Source organism: Piliocolobus tephrosceles, chromosome 8 (assembly GCF_002776525.5).
Source record: "Piliocolobus tephrosceles isolate RC106 chromosome 8, ASM277652v3, whole genome shotgun sequence".
In the NCBI taxonomy this organism is placed as follows: Eukaryota; Metazoa; Chordata; class Mammalia; order Primates; family Cercopithecidae; genus Piliocolobus; species Piliocolobus tephrosceles.
In genome coordinates, this window is record NC_045441.1 from 99,736,449 (window position 1) to 99,762,547 (window position 26,099).

Sequence of the window (26,099 nt, forward strand, 5' to 3'; positions counted from 1 at the left end):
AATCATATATCTGATAAAGATCTGGTATCCAAAATACATAAGTAACACAGCTCAACAGTAAAAAGACAAAAATTCCAATTTAGAAATAGGCAAAGTACTTGAATATACAAATGACCGGCAATCAAAAAATTCTCAACATGGTTAGTCATTAGAGAAATACAAATCAAAACCACAATGAAATGCCATTTCATCCCCACCAGGATAGTTACAGTTTTAAAAAAGGAAGATAAAGTGGTTAATTTTATGTTATGTGAAGTTCACCTCAACAAATTTGTAGTTCCCTCTCACCACTCCTTTTCAACATAGTGCTAAAAGTCTTGGCTAATGCAGTAAGATAAGAAAGTGTAGTAAAATGTATGGAGAAGGAAGAAATGTACCTGTCTTTTTTCACAGATGACATGATTAAGTAGAAAATGGGAAAGGCTTCCAGAGCTAGTAAGTGATTATGACAAGGTTGCAGGACACAAGGTTAATATACAAAAGTTAATCACTTTCCTTTATATCAGCAGTGAACAAGTGGAATTTGAAATTAAAAATACCATACCATACCATCCCCCCAAAATGAAATATTTAGATGTAAATCTAACAAAAATATGTATAAGATCTATGTAAGGAAAACTATACAATTATGAAGGAAATCAAGGAAGAACTTAATACATGGAGAGATTTCCATGTTCATGGATAGGAAGACCTAGTATTATCAAGATGTCAGTTTTTCCCAAGTTGATCTGCAGATTCATTGCAATCCCAACAAACTGATCCTAAAGTTTGGAGAGGCAGAAGACCTAGGAGAGCTAACACAATATTGAAGGAAAAGAACAAAGTTAAAGTACTAATACTAACTGACTTCAAGACTTAGTATAAAGTGACAGTAATCACGACAGTATAGTATTGGCAAAAGAATGTACAAATTGATCAGTGGAACAGAACAGAGAACCCAGTAACAGCCCCACTTAAATGAAGTTAACTGATCTTTGACAAAGGACCAAAGGCAACACAATGAAGTAAAGATGGTCTTTTCAACAAATGGTGCTAGAAAAACTAGACTTCTGAAAAATGAATCTAGAAATGGACCTTATATTCTTCACAAAAATGAACTCAAAATAGACCACAGATCTAAATGTAAAACACAAAACTATAAAATTCCTAGACGATAACATGGGAGAAAAATCTAGATGACCTTGGATTTTGTGATAACTTTTTAGATGTAACACCAAAGGCACATCCATGAAAGAAAGAATTGATAAGCTGGACTTCATTAAAATTAAAAATTTCTTTGCTGCAAAAGACACGTCAGCAGAATAAAAAGACGGTCTCAGACTGGGAGGAAATATTTGCAAAAGACACAGCTTGATAAAGGACTGTTATCCAAAATATACAAAGAACTCAACAGTAGTAAACCATGAGATTAAAAAATGGACCAAAGATGTTAACAGACACCTCGCTGAAAAAGATATACAAATGGCACACAAGCATATGAAAAGATGCTCCACATCACATGTCATCAGGGAAATGCAACTGAAAACAACAATGAGATACTACTGCACATCTATTAGAATGGCCAAAATTCGGAACACTGACAGCACTAAATGCTGGTGAACATAGATGGTTCAAGAACTCATTGTTGGTGAGAATGCAAAATGGTAGAGTCACTTTAGAAGATTGTTTAGTGGTGTCTCTTACAACTAAACGTACTCTTACCATCCTCTTCAGCAGTAATGCTCCTTGGTATTTACTCAAAGGAGTTGAAAACTTAGGTCCACACAGAAACCTGTACACAGCTATTTGTAGCAGCTTTATTCAAAATTGCCAGAACTTGGAAGCAACCAAGATGTTGTTCAGTATGTGAATGGATAAATAAACTGTGGTACATCTAGACAGTGGACAGAATGAGTGATCTTGTTATGGAAGAACCTTAAATGCATAATACTAAGTGAAAGAAGCCAATGTGGAAAGGCTGTATGCTGCATGATTCCAACTATTTAACATTCTGGAAAAGGCAAAATTATTTGCAAGGCAGCCCTTGTCACTGCTAGACAGCTCTCATTCCTGGGCAGGTCTTTACATTGTGCCAAAACCTTCATGAAACTTCCACCCAACAGTCCCAGTTATGGCCTCTAGAACTACTGATGTCATGGTTTGAACAGAAGATAGCTGATGTATTCTCATATAGGTCTTCTTTTCTGTCACCTAAATGCCTTGTTTCCTGAAATTTCCCCATTGCAGGTTTTCACATTTCTTGATTCCTCTTCTTTTAGTGTTCTCTCGCTGCCAGTGACTCCTTTGAAAGAAAGATGTCTGAAAATCCCTATATGCCTACAGCAGCAGAACTTTTTGGTGAATGAATCTATGACAGTTTATTTATCCAGTGCCCTGTTGATAAACTATTAGTTTGTTTCCAGTCTTCTGCTATTGTGATGCAAAGAAAAATGGTGATGCATTTTATAAATAGCTATATAATAACTTCCTAGAAAAGGAACAGTGAGGTAGAAGATTATGCATATCTGAAATTTTATTAAATTTTGACAAATTGCTTTTTTAGAGTTTGTTCCATTTTACCTTCTCACCAGAAGTCTGTGTGAGAATGCCTCTTTTCCCACACGGTCTCCAACACAGTGTGATATTCTAACATTTGTATCTTTTTGAATCTGGCGAGTGAAAAGTGGCATCTCATTTCGATTTGAATTTGAATTTCTCTTCATTTTGAGAGAAGTTGAGTAACTTTTCATGTTTCTAAGAATCCCCCTTTCTCTTTTCTGGAAGCTTTGTAGATCTTTTATCTTTAGTGTTCTAAAAATACATTCTTTCATCCTAGTGTGGGGATTTATGGTCATTGATTGTGCTAGGTACTTGAGTGTGCCCTTTTGGTCTGAAAACCGGTGTTGTTTGGGTCTAGAAAATTCATCCTGTGTTGTTTATATTTCCTCCTTTTTGTTTTCTCTGTTACTGTCTCTGACACTCCTTTCTTTTCATCTCTTTATTGACTTGTTTTTGAGGTGTTTGGTTTTGATTTATCTTCTTACTCTTTTATTTACCTTTAAAGAAATTGTAATGGTGGATACATGTCTTTATACATTTGTCAAATGCATAGAATGTACAACACCAAGAGCAAACCCTAGTATAAACTGTGGACTTTGAATGATAATGATGTCAGTGTAGATTCATCACTTGTAACAAATTTGCCACTCTGGTGGAGGATGTTTATCATGGGGGAGTCTGTGCCATGTGTGGGGGGCAGAGGATATGTGGAATATGTCTGTACTTTCTGCTTAATGTTCCTATGAGTTTAAAACTGCTTTAAAAGAGTCTATTTTATTTTTTATTTTTTACTTTTGAGACAGAGTCTCACTCTATTGCCCAGGTTGGAGTGCAGTGGAACAATCACAGCTCACTGCAGCCTCAACCTCCCAGGCTCAAGCAGTCCTCCAATCTCGGCCTCTCCTGAGTAGCTGAGACTGCTCATTTTTTTGAGACAGAGTCTCACTCTGTTGCCCAGGCTGGAACTCAGTGGTGTGATCACAGCTCCCTGAAGCCTCAACTTCCCAGACTCAAGCAGTCCTCGGACCTCGGCCTCCCGAGTAGCTGAGACTACAGGTGTGCACCACCATGCCCAGCTATTTGTTTTGGTAGAGACGGGGTTTTGCCATGTCATCCAGGCTGGTTTCAAACTCCCAGGCTGAAGCAATCTGCCTGCCTTGGCCTCCCAAAGTGCTGGGATTGTAGTCATGAGCCACTGTAAACCCTGCCAAAAAAAAAATCTATTTTAAAGAAAAAAAAAAAAAAAGACCATCATATTTTTGATTTCCGAGCTACCCATTTTTCTCTGATTTGCTCTTTTCCTAACTATCCTATTTTGTTTTTTGGTCTCATGGATATAATATCATCTTAAATGTCTCTGCAAAAGTTATGATTCCTGAAATATCTATTTCATGTATTGTCATTTTGCTGTTTATCTTAGTCTTGTGGGCTACCAGGGGAGCAACATAAAGCTGATTTAGAGCTCTGGGTAAGTAGGGCAGGTCTGTCAACCAGTGCACTGTTTAGCTTGAGCTGACAGGGAGCCAGCTGTTACATTGGGGAACCCCTAAGTCCTACCAAGTGAAGGTTTTTGTTCTAGGGCACCAGTGTTCACCATATCTGTTCTAGTTCTAATTTGTTTAGTTTCTCTCTCATCTTTTGTCTGGGAAGAGTTGAGAGTCCACATTTGGCTGCTAGGCATTCTGTATTAGGGTAGAGGGATTTTGAAGGAAGGTGTCAACTAATCTCTGCAGGACTTTAAATCAGTCCGCTTGTTTTTAGCTTTGTGTCTCAGTCCCACGCTGGCAGAACCAGGTGTTACCCACGTGGGAGCCTCCTGGTGCTCCACAAGGCATATTGGCCCCTCCACACTGCAGTCTCACCTGTGCTACTTGGGGCAGCTCTTTCTGCCACATGCTTCTTACCTTCGCCCTGAAACTCTCTCATCCATCAGTTTTCCCTTCCTGTACTCTATACAATTTTAGATTCATATCTTTATACGCCTTGTAACATTTTCATGTGGTCTCAAAAGGAAGAGAATCACATGTGTTCTGTTATCCTCTCTATCCAGAATATCTTGTTTCTTCAACCTGTGTTTTCCACTTGCATCTTTTTTCCGCTTTGAATCTATCTTCAACTCCTTAATTTATGTATAATAGTAATTGATTTTGGCATGGGCAGTTAGCATTATACCTTTTGTATACCCCTAAGGAGTGACCTGACCAAGGGCTCAGAGCTAATAAGTAGCAGAACAAATAACCCTCTAAGTCTTTAGATTTCCATTATATTGTATTATTTCCTCATCTCCATGTATTCTGTCTTTTCAGAGTTCTTTGAATTATTCCGGTATTTGTTCTGATTAAAGATTTCTTTCACCTCCTAGTTTATTCTCATTAGTTTGAAGTTTATCCTTGAGCCTTGTCAGTCACACTTTGGCAGAATAAACATTTTACATAGTTTAATTAGTTGTTGAATAATATTTCTGATGTTTCTGACAAATCTGCCCTGGTGAGCTCAGTGGTTGCAGCTTGAAGCCAACCTTAATGACAGTGAATAGTGACATATTATTTGCCACAGTCATTTTTGGTTCGCTTTGTTGTTTTTCTATTTTGTTCTGTTTTTATTTTGGTGCTAAACCAAAAAGAAGATTGGAATCAGGATCTAAAATCACCAAGTATTTAGGTTATCTGTACACAAATTTTAGTGATGACTAAGGAAGTTTTAAAAAATGGGTATCTTTAAAAGAAATTTGAAATAATTCCTTACTAACCTGATCCTTTTTAGTTGCTAAGATTATATTTCACAAGGTATGTGGTGGTTTGGTGGTTAAATTTTCATTTTAAAGTGGTGATAGTTGCAAATATTCTGAAACAGACTAATTATAATTACTTTCATTCAAATACTGAATATGAGAGTATATAATCATTTGTATATATTTGTAATATAATTATTTGTATGTGGTAAGAAAGACTACTGTGTATTTTTCTGACAACATTTAATGGTAGTTATGATATTTCCATTTCTTTGGACTTGTTCATGGAAATATAATTATGGTTACTTAAGAAAACATGTCCTAGATAAACGTAACGATTATATCCCATCTTTTTTAAAAATAGGAGCAGATGTCTCAAGTATTAGATGCCATGTTTGAAAAATTGGTCAAAGATGGGGAGCATGTAATTGATCAAGGTGACGATGGTGACAACTTTTATGTAATTGATAGGTAAGTTTTGTCCAGCCTTACTACTGAAATGTAAAGAACCTTTTGTGTAAAATCTCAACCATTATTATGGCAACTGACAGGTTAATACAGGATAGTTGTTATTGCCACTACTCTAATTACTACATAGTAGGCACTGTAAACCTGTTGTGAGTACATGCAGTGAAGCCACAGTGGATCATGAAAAGAGGTATAGGTTATAGAGGAACTGATGACTTTTGGTTAGGATAATCTTTAAATGTCAGTCATTTAACGTGAGCATCTTCATTTGCTAAATTCTGATTGAGAGATGTGTGATAGTATTAGTATGTACTAGATGCCTATTACAGTAAGAACAGCAGTATAATATGGCATCTAAGATGTTAATTCACAGTAGACCTCAATTGGTATTTCTTAAAAGTTTCTTTTTTTAAAAAACATGCTCATGGTTTAAAAAATTCAGAATTGGCTGGGTGCAGTGGCTCACACCTGTAATCTCAGGACTTTGGGAGGATGAGGCCGGTGGATCACTTGAGGTCAGGAGTTCAAGACTAGCCTGATCAACATGGTGAAACCCCGTCTCTACTAAATACAAGAAAAATTAGCCCAGTATGGTGGTACACACCTGTAATCCCAGCTACTTGGGAGGCTGAGTGAGGCAGGAGAATTGCTTGAACCCGGGAGGTGGAGGTTGCAGTGAGCCGAGATTGCGCCAGTTACACTACAGTCTGGGCAACATGAGTGAAACTCCGTCTCAAATAATAAATAGATAGATAGATAGATAGATAGATAGATAGATAGATAGATAGATAGAAAATGCAAATATTTCACAGGAGCATAAGGTGAAAAGTAAGTCTTTCTTCTTACTGCTTCAACATCATCCAGTCTGTATAGTAAGTAGTTTGTGCCTCCTTCCAAGAATTGTGTATTATTTTATTTATCTTAAAAAACTATAATTATTTAAAGAAGTCTTACATTTATGTTGAAAATCTATTTTCAGGAAATTTAAGTTGTGCTTTACCTCATCATAGAACAATGTACCTTATACAATAGATGAATCCTAAAATCTAACAGCAGAGCAGCCTGAGCTGACTCCTTATTTCTTCACTTTTGTAAAACAGTGATGAGTGTTCGCATCCCTGACCCCTCCCCTTCTGTGTGGAACGCAGGTCCTCTCCCAGCCTGACTCACTGGATTATGTTTTCTCTCTGGGTCGAGTTGTGTTCACCTCAGAGGTCTTGGTGAAAATGACCTCTTCGGTCTCCTGAAGCCTCATTTCATTATTTTGGCTCTGTGGATGGTATCTTTCATGCATCAGTCGCTCATGCTCTTTAAATCAAGAGTTTTCACTGGTTCTCCCATTCCCTCATCCCTAATGCCTGGTGACCTATGACTGAAGCATTAGCCAAGATTTTAGAGTAGAATAAACCAGTTATCTATATGTGAATCAAAGTAATGATTTTTATATCATTAATAGCTTTCATTGGTGCAACACCTCAGAAATGCACCTAAGTGTGTTTAATTGTAGAGGTGTATGAGAAACCCTAACCCTCTACGATCTTAATCATTTAGCGGGGATTTTTGACTTTCAAAACTGCCTTACACTTGTATATAGTCTATTCCCTTTTCAGTTAGATCCTAGTCACCCATTTGATAGATGAAAACATGCAGGCACACAGAAGTGACAGCCCTTGGTTCAGATCACCCAAATGACTGGCGTAGAGCGAACTCCACAGCCAGGTCTCTTGCCCTGTTCATTCTCTTTCTGGGGCTCTGCCCTGCCTGAGGTCTCACATTATCAGAGAAGAAATCTGTGTGAAAAAAACAGCCCAAGATTTTTTTTTTTTCTTTTTTGCACAGTCTTGCTCTGTCGCCCAGGCTAGAGTGCAGTGGTGTGACCTCGGCCCACTGCAACCTCTGCTTCCCAGTTTCAAGCGATTCTCCTGCCTCAGCCTGTGGAGTAGCTGGGACTACAGGTGCCTGTCACCACACCCAACTAATTTTTGTATTTTCAGTAGAGACGAGGTATCACCATGTTGGCCAGGCTGGTCTCGAACTCCTGACCTCAGGTGATCCACCTGCCTTGGCCTCCCAAAGTGGTGGGATTACAGGCGTGAGCCACTGTGGTCTGGCCGCGAAACCAGTTATTTTCTTCCTTAGTAATAATATCTATTGTCTATCATGTTTCTGCTCTTATTGCTTCTTTATTATTAATAATCCTTTTCTTTCTTTTTTGGAGGGACAGGGAGAGTGTCTTACTTTCTTGCCTAGGCTGGAGTGTAGTGGTGCAGTCACAGCTCACTGCAGCCTTGAACTCCTGGGCCTAAGCGATCCTCTTGCCTCAGCCTTCCAAGTAGCTAGGAGTACAGGCATGTGCTACCATGCTTGACTAATTTTTCAGTTTTTTGTAGAGACAGAGTCTTGCTATGTTGTCCAGGCTGGTCTTGAACTCCTGGCTTCAAATGATCCTCCCATCTTGGTCTCCCAAAGCATTGGAATTACAGGCATGAGGTACCAGGCCTGGGCATAATAATTTTCTAATGTTAAAAGCCACTTTTTTTTTTTTTTTTTTTTGTAGTGCACAGCCCCACCCTTTGTCTTTGTTAGGGTTTAGTCAACAGAATATAAGCCAAAGAATTTTTTCTGTCTGCCCTCATAGGTGCAAGCCTTCAAAGCATGTTCTCTGATAAAATACAGTATGTGGAAAGTCAGTCATCCACACGAAGAATGCAGTTTACATGAATATAGGGTCTGGGTAATATGAAGTGCAGTGACATGCAAACTGAACCTTATTTGCCTAGAAAAAGAACCCCAGTTAAAAGATAAGCACCCAAAAACTGTAAAAAAAAAACCAGAGTTAGATATCTAGTCTGAATTTCTACTTTTTAACTTTAGAATGGGGGTTGATCTAAAGTAAAGGGCCAGAGAGTAAATACTTTTGGCATTGCAGGCCGATATATTCTGTGTTGCAACAACTCAGCTCTGCAGTTTTAGCATAAAACCAGCCATAGATAACACATAAACAAACAAGAGTGTTTATAATTGCAGTGAAACTTTATTTACAAAAGCAGATAGCCAGTTTGTGGGCTATAGTTTACCAACCTTTGCTATAGATTGTAAAGGACACTAGTAAGTTTTGTAGAGTAGTGGCCAATCAAATTGCTATAGCTAGATTCTTCTTAAAAAGTTACTTTCTTTTGATCACAAAAGTAATAATATGTTCATGGTACAAACAGAAACTCTTAAATTAGATAGCCAATGTGCCTAGAATCCCTCACTATTCTTGTGCTTTTAGATAACTACAGTCAGTGGTTTGATAAATGTTTCTTCAGATGATTTTCTTTCTTTTTTTTAAGGCTTAATTTTTTTGTAGAGATCGAATCTTGCTATGTTGTCCAGGCTGGTCTTGAACTCCTGGGCTAAAGTGATCCTCCCTCCTTGGACTTCCAAATTGCTGGAATTACAGGTGTAAGTAAGCCACCACACCCAGCCTCTTCAGATGATTTTTTTTTTTTTTTTTTTTGAGATGGAGTTTCACTCTTGACGCCCAGGCTGGAGTGCAGTGGCACAATCTCGACTCACTGCAACCTCCGCCTCCCGGGTTCAAGCGATTCTCCTGCGTCAGCCTCCCGAGTAGCTGAGATTATGGGATCCCACCATCACACCTGGCTAATATTTTATATTTTCAGTAGAGACAGGGTTTCACCATGTTGGCCAGGCTGGTCTCAAACCCCTAACCTCAGGTGATCCGCCCGCCTTGGCCTCCCAAAGTGCTGTGATTATAGGCGTGAGACCTGGCCTCTCCAGGTGGTTTTTTATGCATATACTATTTGGTTATAGTCTTTAGTTATAGTTTTATCATCTGTTATTCCAAATTGTTATTGTTTAGTTCCATTTTTCCCAGCAGGCACATGGTCTGGAACAGATGGCACAGATGGATTCCCCTTTATTACTTGTCATCGGAGGGGATAAACAGGCTGGAAATATGATTTTACTTCACAGGGCTCTTTTCTGAAAGAATGTTTTATTTTAATGAGATTTTATTTGAATTAACCTCCAATCTACATATGTCCAACAGAGGCACATATGATATTTATGTGAAATGTGATGGTGTTGGAAGATGTGTTGGTAACTATGATAATCGTGGGAGTTTCGGCGAACTGGCCTTAATGTACAATACACCCAGAGCAGCTACAATCACTGCTACCTCTCCTGGTGCTCTGTGGGGTTTGGTGAGTAAAATATTTATTTGATCTGAATGTTATGATTTGTAGCAATTGCTATGACAGTGTTACACATTGCCACATGTAGTATTTTAATTTAAAGATCATCAGTCATCAGGTAATTTATTAAGCAGCCACTGAATGCTGAACTGTAGGGCACTAAGACTGCACTCAGATCCTCATGTCATTGCCCCCACTCCGCCAGTCCAGTCAGGAGCTTGGGACCTGGTGGCCCGGGAAAGACACTCAGATTCAGAATGCTCCTGTCTTACCCACTCTTAGAAAATAACCAGCCATACAAACACAATCTTCAGTACTTTTTCTCAGATAGCTTTCTGAAGTAAGTATTATAATCTGATAAATTGGTGGCTCCCAGAGTGTGGTCCCGTGAACACTGGCAGCTTATCACTTGGGAACTTTTTAGAAATGCCCATTCTGGGGCCCTACCCACTGATTCTGACCTACTGCATCAGAAATTTGGAGTTTGAGAAACCAGTATAAAAGGATGCTCTTGGTGCTATAAATTGATTGGTAGCTGCTCTGCATTTAAAAGCAGATGTGTAGGGAAAAAATGCTTGGTGGCTGTGCTGATGTGCCCCACATCAGAATTACCTGGAGTATTTTTAAAAAATCCTTTTACCTAGACCCCACCACAGGCAAATTTATCAGAATCTTCAGCACTGGGACCTGGGCATTAGTACTTTTAAATATATTTCTTAATGTGGTATTCCTGCAAGACTTAAAAGCTGGTTTAAAGATATATTCAGGCAGTATTTTCACATATGATAGGATGCAAATTATTAGGCACTGCTAAAGCTGCTTCTGGAAGATTGTATTTAAGGTAGTGATTCTCAAACTTTAATGTGCTTCCAAATCACCTAGGAATCCAGTTAAAATGTGGATTCTGAGTCAGTGGTTCTGGGGTGATGCCTGTGATTTTTGCATTTCTCATCAGCTCCCAGGAGGTGGCAGTACTGCCTGATGTCAGGCCAAACTTGAAACAGCATCGATTTAGGGAAATGTTTACAATATATGTATTTTCTTTTAAAATTGTTGGAAATAGCTCACCCACTAGTTTTGACATGCATTTATTGGGTTATTTATCTCAAATCCTTTTGTGGAAAAAGAAGAGGTTGAAGTAAATGTGAAGTTTGTTAACAATCTCATTTCCAAGGACGACTGTATATAGCATTACAGAAGTCACACATTATTTAGTCACAGTTCAGCATTTGACTCTGAAGTCGATTCAGCTGATAAAAATATCTCTTGATCAAAGAGACAAGACATTTTGCATTTCTTTTAATTAGAACCAGTTATTATATACTTATTTAAAAATGTGATGAGTCACTTTTTTAAGGTTTAGAAGAAAAGCTGAATTGTCTCAGGGAGAAGGAAACTCATCATCTGAAGTGTTTTAAGAACTGTCAGCGATTTGAATACCCAGAACCAGCAAAGAAAAAACTCCAAATCAGAACAGTTTTGTTTGCCTGTCATTAAAGTGGTGGGATAACTCTAGCATCTGCCATGACCTGTTTTATTGAGGAAAGTTTACTTTTCAAACGTAGTCATTCCAGTGGGGTTGCCATTCAGATTCAGATTGTCACACAGTGAGGAAATTGCCTCCTTGCACATCTTCAGAATAAGATCAATGATTTTATAGGTTGGCCTCTTTGAATACTGATACTTTTTAGCCCTTGTAGAAACCGTAATTGGGTATAAAAGACCCAGAATTTCCTAGTCCACGTACTACTTAAGTTCCTAAGAAGGATGAAGCATTTTCAGAGATTTTTAGTTGTCTATACATGTTACTAAATTTTATAAAAGTGGGCAGTTTGTGATGATCATCTTGATGTATAATAGCTTTCTAAAAATGTTAGGATAATTAACATAATTACTTAGTATTTCAAGCCTGCTTTTTAAGGGCGACTTGACTGACTATAATAACTCCTTCTCAGGGAGAGTCGAGTAGAAAAGAAATTTTTCTTTTAAGGTCAACAGACTGGAGGTCTGCCTTATAAATATAAGTGTAAAGATAAGCAAAAAAAGCCCAAGAGAAAAGTCCATTGCAGTATAGCCTCACTCTGTAAATAATATCTGGTCACTGTTAGCCTTAGGGGTAACATGATCTATGTGACTGTACTGATGATTTGGAAAGGGGATTGTTGAAATGGCTTCAGGATGAAAGTATTTGAAATTCTGGACTTTATATGTCACACTGGGTGTAAAGAGATAGGTTACTAATGGTAAATTCTTTCTGAGAGATACAACTGATTATGATTAGTTTCTAAACCATTAAGCTATTTTGAGTCTTCTCTGTTTTGCAGTAAACTCTGTCCATAAAATGGTGTTATACCTGATTTCCAAACCTGATTATATATCAGAATCACTTTGGGAGCATTTATGAAATACAGATTATTTCCTACATGCAGAGATCTTGAGACATTCGAGTCTGGTGTCTCAGACATCTTTTTTAGTACTATAGCTTATTCTGATGCAGAGCCAGGCTTGGAAATAATTTCAATATTTGTGCTAATTATCATAAAATTTTCTTTTAAAAAAAGTATTAGGAGTAAAACAAGTCCAAATTACAGCCAATACCAAATTGGGAAACAAGATGTTTAATTTACTAGTGTCCTAGTCCTTTTGGGCCGCTATGACAAACTGTTACAGAATGGGAGGCTTAAGCAACAGACATTTATTTCTCATGGTCTGGACACTGGAAAGTCCAAGATCAAGGCACCAGAAGATTCGGGTCTGGGGAGGGCTTGTTTTCCTGTTTAACAGACAACGTCTTCTACTTGTGTTCTCACCTGGTGGAAGGGGCAAGGGAGCTCATTACAATCTGTTTTATAAGGACATTAATCCGATTCATGCTCATGACCTAACCATCTCCCAAAGACTCCACCACCTAATACTATCCTCGGTGATCAGGATTTCAACAGAGGGATTTTAGAGTGATAGAAACATTGAGTTGCAGCCCATCTCGCACCTAGAGACTTTCATCTATACTGGCCTTTTTCTCCATTGCACTAGTTCGTTTAAATTCAGCCTTACTATGGTGGCATAAGAAAGAATGAATAAGACCTAGTATTTGGTAGCACATAATAAAATTGTATATTTTTAAAGTAAGTGTAATTGGATTGTTTGTAACTCAAAGGATAAATGCTTGAGGGGGCGGATACCCCATTCTCTATGATGTGCATATTTCACGTTGCTTGCCTGTATCAAAACATCTCATGTACTCCATAAGTATACACCTACTATGTTCCCACAAAAATTAAAAATAAAAGTAAAAAATATTAAATTGTTTGCATAGTAATTTATTAAATAATATATCCCAATTTTTACTTTATTAAAATGGTATAATTGTTTATTAATGAATGCCAAGCTAACATAATTATTGAGGCTTTTATTAAAGAATTAAAATATTTTATGAGAGATTGTTTAAAATAAAATTTTTAGGAAAATAATTTTTTGAGCTGTATCCTTAAAATTTTTACTAGTTCTTCTACCGAGTTCTGCATTTTTGAGGGCATGTAGTATAAACATAAACAGGAACATTTTAGACTGTGAACATGGTAAATACTGGAATTAGATGTTACTCAAAAACAAAGTTGTAATTTCTCTGTGCCTTCACATTAAAAAAATTTTTTTATGGGTACATAGTGTGTGTATATATGTACAGGATACCTAAGCTATTTTGATAACAGCATACAATGCATAATAATGACATCAGGGTAAATGGAGTAGCCATCACTTTAAGCATTTATCATTTCTTTGGGCATACCTCTACATTTTTAAAAAGAAAATTTTGACATAATGTGGATATGAAAAAGAACATAGACTACATTACACAGTGAACAAACACAGTGCTAGTATACATTTTAAAAAATGCTGTGATAGCACCTCCTTGTGGGCAGAGCCCAACATGTTGGTCAGATTCCTGTTATGTATGAAAGTAAACAGATGCTTCCTTTAAAAAAAAAAAATGAAAACAGTATTTTATGTGGTTCTGTATTATATTTTGTGCTTGATGAAATAAAAATATGAAATGAGTTGCATTAAAAGTATAATGATATTAATCTTTTATTTCAGAATCTTCAATCATTGCTTCTTGTAGGGAATAAAGTAAAACTATTTGTATAGCTTTTCTCCCATAAAATTTACCTTTTAACTGTCTTTTATTTGATATTCTGCCTGTAGGACAGGGTAACCTTCAGGAGAATAATTGTGAAAAACAATGCCAAAAAGAGGAAAATGTATGAAAGCTTTATTGAGTCACTGCCATTCCTTAAATCTTTGGAGGTAAGTGTATGTTTATGCTTTTATTTTATTTTGCTTTAAAAGTTTCTGTTTTGCTAGGAATATTTAGTTCTATAGAAAAATTTCTTTGAATAAAAAAAATCCATGTTTTTATTTGAAAAGATTAAGTGGTAGTGCTAGTTTTTATAACTCATCATTTCTTCTGCTATCTATAATTGCATTTGTTTTGGTATTTGAAAGTTTTGTATAATTGCATTCCTACCCCGCATCTATAGCACACGTATATGTGGTCTTTAATAGCAGACGTCATACAATCACATAGATGTAGGCAAGAGTCACTAGTTGTAACTTTACAGGCAGGCGTTCTCTAGGTAGAAAATGTCCTCTCTGGCCTCTTCCTCTCAGTTGTCTTTGCTGTTTATTCCTCTTTTCTTCTCCTCTTAAAACTGGCATTCCAGGCCTCTGTCCTTGGCCTGTTCTCTTTTCAGGATACACTTATTCACTTGGTGAACATGTCAGATCCCATGGCCTTAAATACAGATGTCCCTTGACTTACGCTGGGGTTACCTTATGAATAAACCCATTGTGAGTTGAAAATATCATAAATAGAAAATGTATTTAATACACGTAAACTACGGAACATTCTAGCTCAGCCTAGCCTACCTGAAACATGCTTAGGACACTCACATCAGCCTATAGTTGGGAACAGTCACTTGGCAGCACAGTACACTGGAGAGTATGGGTTCATCTCATTGTGGTGAGGCTGGCTGGGTATTGTGGCTGTCTGCCTGGCATTGTACTGCATATCCCTAGCCTGGGAGAAGATTGAAACTCAAAATTAGAAGTATAGTTTCTATCGCTTTCAAACAACTGTAAGGTTGAAAAATCATTAATTGAGCCTTTGTAAGTCAGGGACCATCTGTACTGTCCATATATTGATGCTTCTTAAAATTGGTGTCACTGGGCAAGGCCCCTCCCTTGAAGGTCAGACTTACTTATCCAACTGCAAATACAAGATCTCCTCTCAGATGTCTAATAGACATCTCAGACCTAGTATGTCCCAAATCTACTCCTTTTCTCTCTCCCCACAGATGGTAACATATCCTTCCAGTGTCTCAGGCCAGAAACCTTCGAGTTAGCAATGACTCATCTGAACCACCATCACCTCTTGCCTAGTTAATTGCAGAATAATCTTTTAAAATCCCTGGTTGTGGCGTTGCTCTGTTTAGGCTCCTCCTCACATGGCCTCTAAGGCATAGTCTGTCCCATTCCCCTGCCCATTTTCCCCAACCTCATTTCCTACTGCTCCACACTCATCATCTCTCTGTAGACACATCAGCTTCTTGCCACTTCTCAAACACACCTGTCCCACACCCACTTCAGGGTCTTCATACTTGCCGTCTGTCTGGAATGCCTTCCTACACGGCTGCAGGGCTCCTTCATTTCTTAGCCCAGATGTCGTCTCAATGAGACCAGCTCTTAGGTTTTTATCTTTGAAGGTAGAGACTTAACGAGAGAGAATAGGTTGTTGTTACCCTAAAAATTCAGCTTCATTTTCCATACTTCATCATTAAATTAAATGCTTTTCTATTTCACTGTCATATTTGAAATATTTTGAGAGTAATTAAAGACAGGCATATATATGTACCCACAACGTCTTATAAAATGGCAAACACAGCAGTGCTTCTCCTTTTGAATGTCTCTGTTGGATTATCAGCTTATGCCTGGTAGAAATTTTGTCCATATCACGTAGTGCGTGGTAGACAGCTGATCTTTTCCAGCAGCATATTTCTTTAAATAAAAGTAGGTCAGGGATTGGAAATCCAGTGCCTTCAAAGCTAGGCAGGTAACACAGAGAAGAAAACCAAGCCAGGAAGGGACTTTGGCAGACTGGAGAACATGTTATTTCATTAAAGAAACAGCTGCTATCCCATCATAGTGTTATTGTTGCTATGTGGAAATATGGGTTATGTGATGCTGATTTTTCAAGAGAAGCTGGAGATCCAATTTTTATGAAAAATTTATTTTAAAATGCTGACTAATAATTAATACAACAAACACATAACAACCTACACACTGCTCGATTTACTTGTCCTATAGGCTACCAGTTTTTTACTTCTTAAATAGATAAGTTTACCCAGTTAATTTGTTTCTATTTAATATTGTCTTTCTTTCTTTGTAGTTTTCTGAACGCCTGAAAGTAGTAGATGTGATAGGCACCAAAGTATACAACGATGGAGAACAAATCATTGCTCAGGTATGATATTTTGAAATGTAATTCAGTTTAGGGTTTTTTTCCAAAAGGTTTGTGTAGTTGTAGATCTTGATAAACTGTTCATGTTTCTAAAATTAGTATGCAGTGATGGGTTAAATAAATATTACTACTACCAAATGACCTGTTAAAAATGGTTTCATTTATAGTTATTAGGCTACTGAATATTTTTATGTAATTAACTCTTAATGAATATGTATTAAACCATCAAATGATTTTCTGCATCATTGTAGTCATTTATAAGAGGAAAAAACAGGTGAATATTCCATGACATTAATGAGGACCCAGAAAGTACACTGGAAAATTCTATAGAGTTTTGCATGATCATTTCATGATGAAACTTCCTGAGGCTGCTCCTTGATAAAAGTCACCAAGAAGGGAACACGCTGCAACATATACTGTTTTGGCTTCCAGGCACTACATGTGGGTCAACATGTTATTTAATCCCTAATACTTTTCTAGGATCCCAGCTGGAACCAATAATATTAGATACCTGGGTTGGAGTAGGGCTACTAAAAGTAGAATTTGTGAAGACTGTTCACAGGTGAAGCATGCAGATGATAGTACCTTGTTTCCTAGTTATATTTTTGAAGCACTGAGCAAATGATTAAAATGGATTTTTAATAGATACTGTAATTTTTGTATCACAGCCTTACACTATTTTGTGCTCTTTATCTGAAATGCAGTCTCTTCCTTTATATGGGAAACAAGATTCAAGGTCTTTGAGATTGAGAAAAAGATAATTGTTTTAGAAGACAAATACATAAGTAAATCTTTCATTCAGCACGCCTCTCCCATTGCTGCGTGTGTGTGTGTGTGTTAGAGCAGTCAGGGATTGGGAAGAAACGGAGTCAAACAAGGTTAAAGTTCTACTATATAAATTGGTAAATAACAAAGCAAAGAGCATGTTTTAAATGATTTTTAAAGGTTTTTATTTTGAAATAATTATAGATTCACAGGAAGTCGCAAAAATAGTTTTGAGAGGTCCCGTGTACTCTTCACCCAGTTTCTCCTAATGCATCTTGCATCACTATTAATAACAGTATCAAAACTAGGAAAATGACATTGGCATAATTCACAGACTGTATTCAGTTTTCATCAGTTCTTAGGGCATGCTTTAAAAATAGTTAAAAATTACTCAGCAGTTAATAGACTTATTATGATTCAGAACACTCTAAAACTTAATATGAAGCTTTTATGAAAACCTGATATAAAAATAAGGGAAAGGACATATGCTATACTTAGGGTTTATTAAGGATATTTTTACATATTTGTTGTCTTTTAAGCATTTATAAATATACATATATATACACTATATTCTAAAAATCTAAATTCAACATTTATTTTTGTGATGGATGCTAAACTTCTTGAATTTGTATTAAAGAGTTTTGAAATATTTTAAATTTCTCCAGAGGCTTAGAAAAGTCAGTGTCTGTATTATTATCTTCCATATTGTATTGTTTAATTCAGACTGCATCACTGGAGGTCAAGGCAGAGTTCATTAAGAAACAGAAACAAGAAAGAAGAGATATATGGGTAGAAATAGCAACACTTCTCTTTTAGAAGTCTTTCCAAAGCCTTGAAATGGAATGTCAGTAGGCTAGCATGTCAGAGTTTGGTCCTCAGTTGACTGTAGTGAAAATGTCAAGGCCCACATCTGCTGCTTCCGGCTCCATCTGGGTGCTTTCTGCTCTTTGCAAGTTGACGGGTTATCTTGGGTCACCATGCCAATGCTTGCAATGTTAGGATGACGCAGGGTGCACGTCTTGGCACTTCCTAAGGAGCTCAGGATCCGCAGATATGTTTCTGCCAACTAAGGGGATGCTGCTGGCATACACAGCATTGTTGCCATTTCCAACTATGTATGCTGTTATCTAGGCTGAAATTTGGGTGAAATTCTTACCCCAGTGTTATTTGTCACATTTTCTTGGTTTTTAGCAGAAATACGGTGGTAGAGAATATATTATTTGAGGGCCAAGCACAGTGGCTCACGCCTGTAATCCCGGCACTTTGAGAGGCTGAGGCAGGTGGATCACATCGAGGTCAGGAGTTCGAGACCAACCTGACCAACATGGTGAAACCCCATCTCTAATAAAAATACAAAAAAAAAATAAATAAATAAATACAGGTTCTAGATCCCTGAGGAATTGCCACACTGTCCTGCAAAATGGTTGAACCAATCTGCATTCCCACCAACAGTGCAAAAGCATTCCTATTTCTTCACAGCCTCACTAGCATCTATTGTTGATTGATTTTTTAATAATTGCCATTCTGACTGGTGTGAGATGGTATCTCATTATGGTTTTGATTTGCATTTCTCTAATGATCAGTGATGTTGAGCTTTTTTTCATATGTTTTTTGGCCACATAAATGTCTTCTTTTGAGAAGTGTCTGTTCATATCCTTTGCCCACTTTTTGATGGCAGAAATACCATTTGACCCACAAATCCCATTACTGGGTATATACCCAAAGGAATAGAAATCATTGTGCTATAAAGACACATGCACAGGTATGTTTGTTGCAGCACTATTTACAATAGCAAAGATACGGAACCAACCCAAATGCCCATCAGTGATAGGCTGGATAAAGAAAATGTGGTACATATACACCATGGAATACTGTGCAGCCATAAAAAGGAATGTGATCATGTCCTTTGCAGGGACATGCATGAAAATGGAAGCCATCATTCTCAGCAAACTTAACACAGGAATAGAAAACCAAACACCAAATGTTCTCACTCATAGGTGGCAGCTGAACAATGAGAACACGTGGAAACAGGGAGGGGAACATCACACACTGTGGCCTGTCATGGGGTGGGGAGTAAAGGTAGGGAGAGTATTAGGACAGATACCTAATCCATGCGGGGCTGGCCTTAAAACCAAATGACAGGTTGATAGGTACAGCAAACCGCCACAGCACATTTATACCTGTGTAACAAACCTGCATGTTCTGCACATGTATCCCGGAATTTAAAGTAAAATTTTTAAAAAAGGAAAAAAAAATTAGCTGGGTGTGGTAGCACACACTTGTCATCCCAGCTACTTGGGAAGGTGAGGCAGGAGAGTCACCCGAATCCAGGAGGTGGAGGCTGCAGTGAGCCGAGATTACACCACTGCGCTCCAGCCTGAGTGACAGAGCAAGACTCCATCTCAGGGGGGAAAAAAGTATTATTTCAAATAATTTTACAAATGAAATCATTACTACATAATTGTCCATCAAAACCTCTTGATTTAGGGCTGGGCGCGGTGGCTCACGCCTGTAATCTCAGCACTTTGGGAGGCCGAGGCGGGCAGATCACGAGGTCAAGAGATTGAGACCATCCTGGCTAACATGGTGAAACTCCCCGTCTTTACTAAAAATACAAATAAAGTAGCCAAGTGTGGTGGCGGGTGCCTGTAGTCTCAGCTACTTGGGAGGCTGAGGCAGGAGAATGGTGTGAACCCGAGATGGAGCTTGCTTCAGCCTGGGCGACAGAGTGAGACTCTGTCTCAAAAAAAAAAAAAAACCTCTTGATTTAGAAACCGAGATAGCCTGTTCCCATAGGATTTCACTTTTCAGGTCAATATCTGTACTTTGGGGTTGGATCAATTTTAGGGATATGAAAGGTAACAAGATTGTTGTCAGTTAATTTGCATTTTCACCGTCTATTTTTGTTATTTATTCTGATAGGGAGATTCGGCTGATTCTTTTTTCATTGTAGAATCTGGAGAAGTGAAAATTACTATGAAAAGAAAGGTAAGCATTGTAAGTCCTCAAAGCCCACATACTGTTAGCAAGGAACACAACAGATTTACTTTTTGATGTTTAGACTGAGGTTAATTTTATTTTTCATAAGCCGAGGAAAAGCTCATCTTTTTAATTGCCTTGTCAGGGTAAATCAGAAGTGGAAGAGAATGGTGCAGTAGAAATCGCTCGATGTTCGCGAGGACAGTACTTTGGAGAGCTTGCCCTGGTAACTAACAAACCTCGAGCAGCTTCTGCGCACGCCATCGGGACTGTCAAATGTTTAGGTAGGGATTGCAACAGTGGGCATGCTTCTCCTGGTTGAACTTATGTCTGCATTTTATATATTCATGTTGAATGAATCATTTCATTGGGTTCACAGGTTTTGTGGTCCCCACAAAAGGTAACAAGATTAGGACTCATTGCCTTATAAAATTAATTTGTGGAAGCCATTTTTTCTTTGAAATGTTTACATCCAGATACATTTTGCTCTTTTGTGTATATATGAAATAACATCTCATATTTGTCATTAAAATAAGAATTCCAAGTACCACGTTTTATATGGAATCTCTCAAATAAGCAACATGTGCTGTGTTCCTCAAAAGAGAAGGCTAAGGTACTATTTTTATAAAGTCCATTATTGAGATCTGCGGGGAATGCTGAGATGTTGGGAGAGTCCTTACTCATTAGAGTACTGGTTCTACAGACAAAGGTTCACGTTTGTCAAAGCACAGTCAAATGTTCTTCGCTGTTCAGTCGTTATTACTATTTTACCAGAGTAGCTTGGCAGAAATGCCATCTTCAGGTGCAGACATCTGTATATATCTGAGATTGTATATCTGAGAAATCACTTTGATAAGAAAATATAGTTCAGGAGGTGGCAATATGGAGAATATTTTAAGAAAATTGATCCCACAGGAATTACCCTCTCTGTGCTTTTCATCCATAATTCAATAGAATAAACTTAAGTTTTAATGTTTTCAAGACTTGCAAGGATCCTTAGAATTAACTTCTTAGAGAAGTCATTCTTTAAAAGGTTTTAAATAAGTATAATATTAATCAAGTGTTAAATTTGGACGGAAGAGAAGACAATTAGAAACTGACAGGTAATTTCCCTAAGTAGAGCTATTAGAAAGAGTAAAGGTGAGGTGAGTGAAATTCTGTTAATTTTTTTCAATAATAGATTATTATATTCACATCAAAGAAAACCTGAGATACAGAAAATGTAGGAAAAAACATACCACCGCCACTCAGTGATTTTTGCTATTATAATTCCTTCTTGTCCTTTTTATTTGTGTGGGCTTCCAGTTGTTAAACAGTTTTCCAAACAACTTTTAAAGTTCACTATGCTTAGGAAAGTTCTTATTTTGTTACACCAAATTTTAAAATTCTTTTAGGTAAATATATACATGATAAATTAATCATTCCTCACTGGTAAATACTTTGAAGGTTTTGGCTCCAATGTTTTGGTGGGGAGCAGTTTTTTGGTGCATAGAAGGCTTTTTTGTATTATAGGAGTTTTCCTTAGAAATGGTTTTCAGGAGTGGGCTTTTAAAAAATTAACTTCTGACACATATTTGCCAGATTACTTTTATTTGTACTAATTTACATGCTACTAGCAGTGCCATAATGCCCATTCACCCCATTCTTGTCAACATTGCCTTTTTTTATCTTTGCTAATTTAAAAGGCAAAGAAGATATATTTTAATTTGTACTTTTATATATAAAGTATGATCATATTTTCTATCTATATATTATAAATCCAGTTTTAAGATCCAGGAGACAGGCAAGCAAAGTGATTTCTAGCATGTACTTATAGAAGTAAACAAAAGTATTATGTCAGCTGCCATTTTTGGATTGCATAGACAATAGTATGGGGAGCAAAAATTACAAAAGTTAACACTTGGCCTTCACAACATGGCATTTTAAACCCTGAGAATGGAACACAGGATAGAAAACACTCCTGTGCCACCTTTGAGGAGTACACATTGCTAAGGTGGAGACAGCACATTTATTTTTTAAAATTCTAAGGTCTTTCCATGATAGTCCCTCATTCTTTTCTCAGCTTGGACCAGGAACCTCCCACCAACTTAGCGTTGCTCATCATACTGCCAAGGGACTGCAGAGTGTGGCCCTGGCTGCTTCCTTTTTCAAGTGGAACATTTTTATCATTATGCTTTTTCTTGTATTTTATAGTATTTACCTAAAATATCATTGCATTATTGATATGTATGGAATGGATATTATAAATGACTTAGAAATTCTGCAGATTTGCAAAGAATGTTATTAAAAAAAAAAAAATCTTCTCTTTTCTTAGCAATGGATGTGCAAGCATTTGAAAGACTTCTGGGACCTTGCATGGAAATTATGAAAAGGAACATCGCTACCTATGAAGAACAATTAGTTGCCCTGTTTGGAACAAACATGGATATTGTTGAACCCACTGCATGAAGCAAAAGTATGGAGCAAGACCTATAGTGACAAAATTACACAGTAGTGGTTAGTCCACTGAGAATGTGTTTGTGTAGATGCCAAGCATTTTCTGTGATTTCAGGTTTTTTCCTTTTTTTACATTTACAACGTATCAATAAACAGTAGTGATTTAATAGTCAATAGGCTTTAACATCACTTCCTAAAGAGTTGTTCAGAAAAAAATCAACATACTGATAGAATGACTTTGTACTCCACAAAATTATGACCGAAAGGTTTATTAAAATGATTGTAATATATAGAAAGTATCTGTGTTTAAGAAGATAATTAAAGGATGTTATCTTAGGCTATATGTGTTTTACTTATTCAGACTGAGATATTAGTGACTATCCCCATGTAAGAGGGCACTTGGCAGTTAAACATGCTACACAGCATGGCATCACATTTTTTTTTTTATAACTCGTTATACACAGTAAAATTTTAATCATTTTTGTTTTAAAGTTTTCTAGCTTGATAAGTTATGTGCTGGCCTTGGCCTATTGGTGAAATGGTATAAAATATCATATGCAATTTTGAAACTTTTTATATTTTTGCAATAAAGTACATTTTGACTTCGTTGGCCTAATGTCAGTAACTGCATATTCCAATGGGTTTATGGACAGGCAGTTTAGTCATTATGATAATAAGGAAAAGAGTCTTTTAGATGAGAGATCATTAACACATTTTCCCCTTATCAAGCATATATCTGCTTCCTCTTTTTATTTTGCAATTCTCCATGTTCTGTATCTTTAAAAATTTGGGCCAGGCGCAGTGGCTCACGCCTGTAATCCCAGCACTTTGGGAGGCTGAGGCGGGCGGATCATGAGGTCAGGAGATTGAGACCATCCTGGCTAACACAGTGAAACCCCATCTCTGCTAAAAATACAAACTAATTAGTCGGGCATGGTGGCGGGCGCTTGTAGTCCCAGCTACTCGGGAGGCTGAGGCAGGAGAATGGCATGAACCTGGGAGGCGGAGCTTGCAGTGAGCCGAGATGGCGCCACTGCACTCCAGCCTGGGTGACAGAGTGAGACTCCATCTCAAAAAAAAAAAAAAAAAAATTTGATCTTGACATTTAATGTCACGAAGTTTTTTTAAAGAAAGTGGTTTAAACTTAAGATCCGACATGTTTTGTATGCTTTAAGATCTTACACCTAAAAAATCTCTCCTGTCCTAAAAATAATTTGGGATCCTTATCAGCATGCCCACAGTTTATTTCTTTGTTCTTCACTAGGCCTACACAATACAGTCCTTTGTAGACATCTGTTCCCTTGGGTTTCTGTTCTTCCTTAGGATGGTTGCCAACCCACAGTCTCATTGATCAGCAGCCAATATGGTTTGTTTTTTGTTTTTAATTCTTAGAAACATCCTCTAGAGTAATAGAAACAAATTTTTATGAGCATAACCCTATATAAACACAAAATGAGTATCTGCCCTTACCATATATACCATTAGGCCTTGCCATTGCTTTAATGTACACTCATAGTTGAAATTAGTGCAGGATTAACTCAGATGTACTAGATTTTCATTGTTCACTGATATACTCAGTATGCTGCCAGATAAGATGAATTTAATTATATTCAACCAAAGCAATATACTCTTACATGATTTCTAGGCCCCATGACCCAGTATCTAGAGACATTAATTCTAACCAGTTGTTTGCTTTTAAATGAGCGATTTCATTTTGGGAAACAGGTTTCAAATGAATATATATACATGGGTAAAATTACTCTGTGCTAGTGTAGTCTTATTAGAGAATGTTTATGGTCCCACTTGTATATGAAAATGTGGTTAGAATGTTAATTGGATAATGTATATATAGGAAGTTAAAGTATGTAAAGTATAACTTCAGCCACATTTTTAGAACACTGTTTAACATTTTTGCAAAACCTTCTTGTAGGAAAAGAGAGCTCTCTACATGAAGACGACTTGTTTTATATTTCAGATTTTATTTTAAAAGCCGTGTCTGTTAAACAAGAAAAAACACAAAAGAACTCCAGATTCCTGGTTCATCATTCTGTATTCTTACTCACTTTTTCAAGTTATCTATTTTGTTGCATAAACTAATTGTTAACTATTCATGGAACAGCAAATGCCTGTTTAATAAAGAACTTTGACCAAGGCTATAAATGCCACTTACATTATTTTCAGTATTGTTGGTTATATTTAAATTTTCCTTATAATAAAGCACACTTTTATAATAAAATACATGAATTATTGTTTTTCATACTTTTTTGCTTGTTTCTTTAAACTTTTCTGACTTGCATAATGCATAATTCATTGAAAAGCATGATAGAAATGTGGCATGTGGGAGCTAACCCCCAGGGCATAACATAGTAAGAAAGTATGGTTCTGTATGGCAATAGGTTTTTAAAATTATTAGCTATTCGTCATGTGTGGGAGAAATAACTGTGGTGTGTTGCAGATTTATTTGGCCATTTAGAATAACCAAATAAATCTGGCTAACTAGGAATTTGTGTAAAAGTATCTAATTAAAACAGCTCAAGTTTGACTTGTGGATGTCATTATTTAATTACTAATCAACGCTCCTTACTATGTGAGAATTCTCCGTTGACCATTCAAGGACAGAGCCTCCTGTGTATCATGTGGGGCTAAGGAAAGGGGTGAGGACTTTTTCCCCAAGAGTGACGGTGCTTTCCCTTGTTTTAAATAAAGTGTGTGTGTGTGTGTGTGTGTGTGTGTGTGTGTGTGTGTGTGTGTGTGTGTTTTCTGCATATCCATATGAACTACGGATTAGTGCAGATATTTTAACATATACATTACTTGTGACACAACTTAGGTGAATGTATATGTGTTACCATTAGGATTAGTATTATAAACTCTGGCTAAATGCCATTTAAAATGCTTAAAAAGGCCGGGCACGGTAGCTCATGCCTGCAATCCCAGCACTTTGGGGAGGCTGAGGTGGGAGGATCATGAGGTCAAGAGATCGAGACCATGCTGGCCAATATAGTGAAACCCCATCTCTACTAAAAATACAAAAATTAGCTGGGCATGGTGGCATGTGCCTGTAGTCCCAGCTACTCAGGAGGCTGAGGCAGGAGAATCGCTTGAACCCGGGAGGCAGAAGTTGGAGTGAGCCGAGATTGTGCCGCTGCACTCCAGCTTGGCGACAGAGCGAGACTCCGTCTATAAAGCAAACAAACAAAAAAGCTTAAAAATTATTCAAGTGAAACGGCATGAGGCAAGGGACTTTGGATTTTATTGAAACGCAAGATTTAAAAACATGCTGTGTTCTTTCCCTTTCCAAAGCACCTTTAAAGATATTGATAGAATTTTTCCTTTCTCAAAAAACATTGTAACAAGGATGAGATGACCTTTGGCATTCTCAAGGAAAATTAATACTGTGTAGGCCTAGAGAGGTGAGTCATACATCTGGATTAAGCCAGAGCTTTGTTAAATTGCTGAACAG

General features: G+C 37.3%; 1 protein-coding gene across 1 annotated transcript in view; it reads left to right on the forward strand.

Moving 5' to 3' along the window:
- The window catches only part of PRKAR2B (protein kinase cAMP-dependent type II regulatory subunit beta), a 118,363-nt gene extending 93,185 nt beyond the window's left edge, over positions 1-25,178 (forward strand). Inside the window, exons 5-12 of the mRNA XM_023183096.2 lie at positions 5,634-5,740; positions 9,795-9,948; positions 14,143-14,244; positions 16,385-16,459; positions 20,144-20,209; positions 20,346-20,484; positions 22,515-22,655; positions 24,567-25,178. Of these exons, the coding sequence (XP_023038864.1) occupies positions 5,634-5,740; positions 9,795-9,948; positions 14,143-14,244; positions 16,385-16,459; positions 20,144-20,209; positions 20,346-20,484; positions 22,515-22,648 (777 nt within the window). The 3' untranslated portion in view covers positions 22,649-22,655; positions 24,567-25,178. The remainder of the gene's footprint in view (positions 1-5,633; positions 5,741-9,794; positions 9,949-14,142; positions 14,245-16,384; positions 16,460-20,143; positions 20,210-20,345; positions 20,485-22,514; positions 22,656-24,566) is intronic.
- Positions 25,179-26,099: the final 921 nt, after the last annotated feature.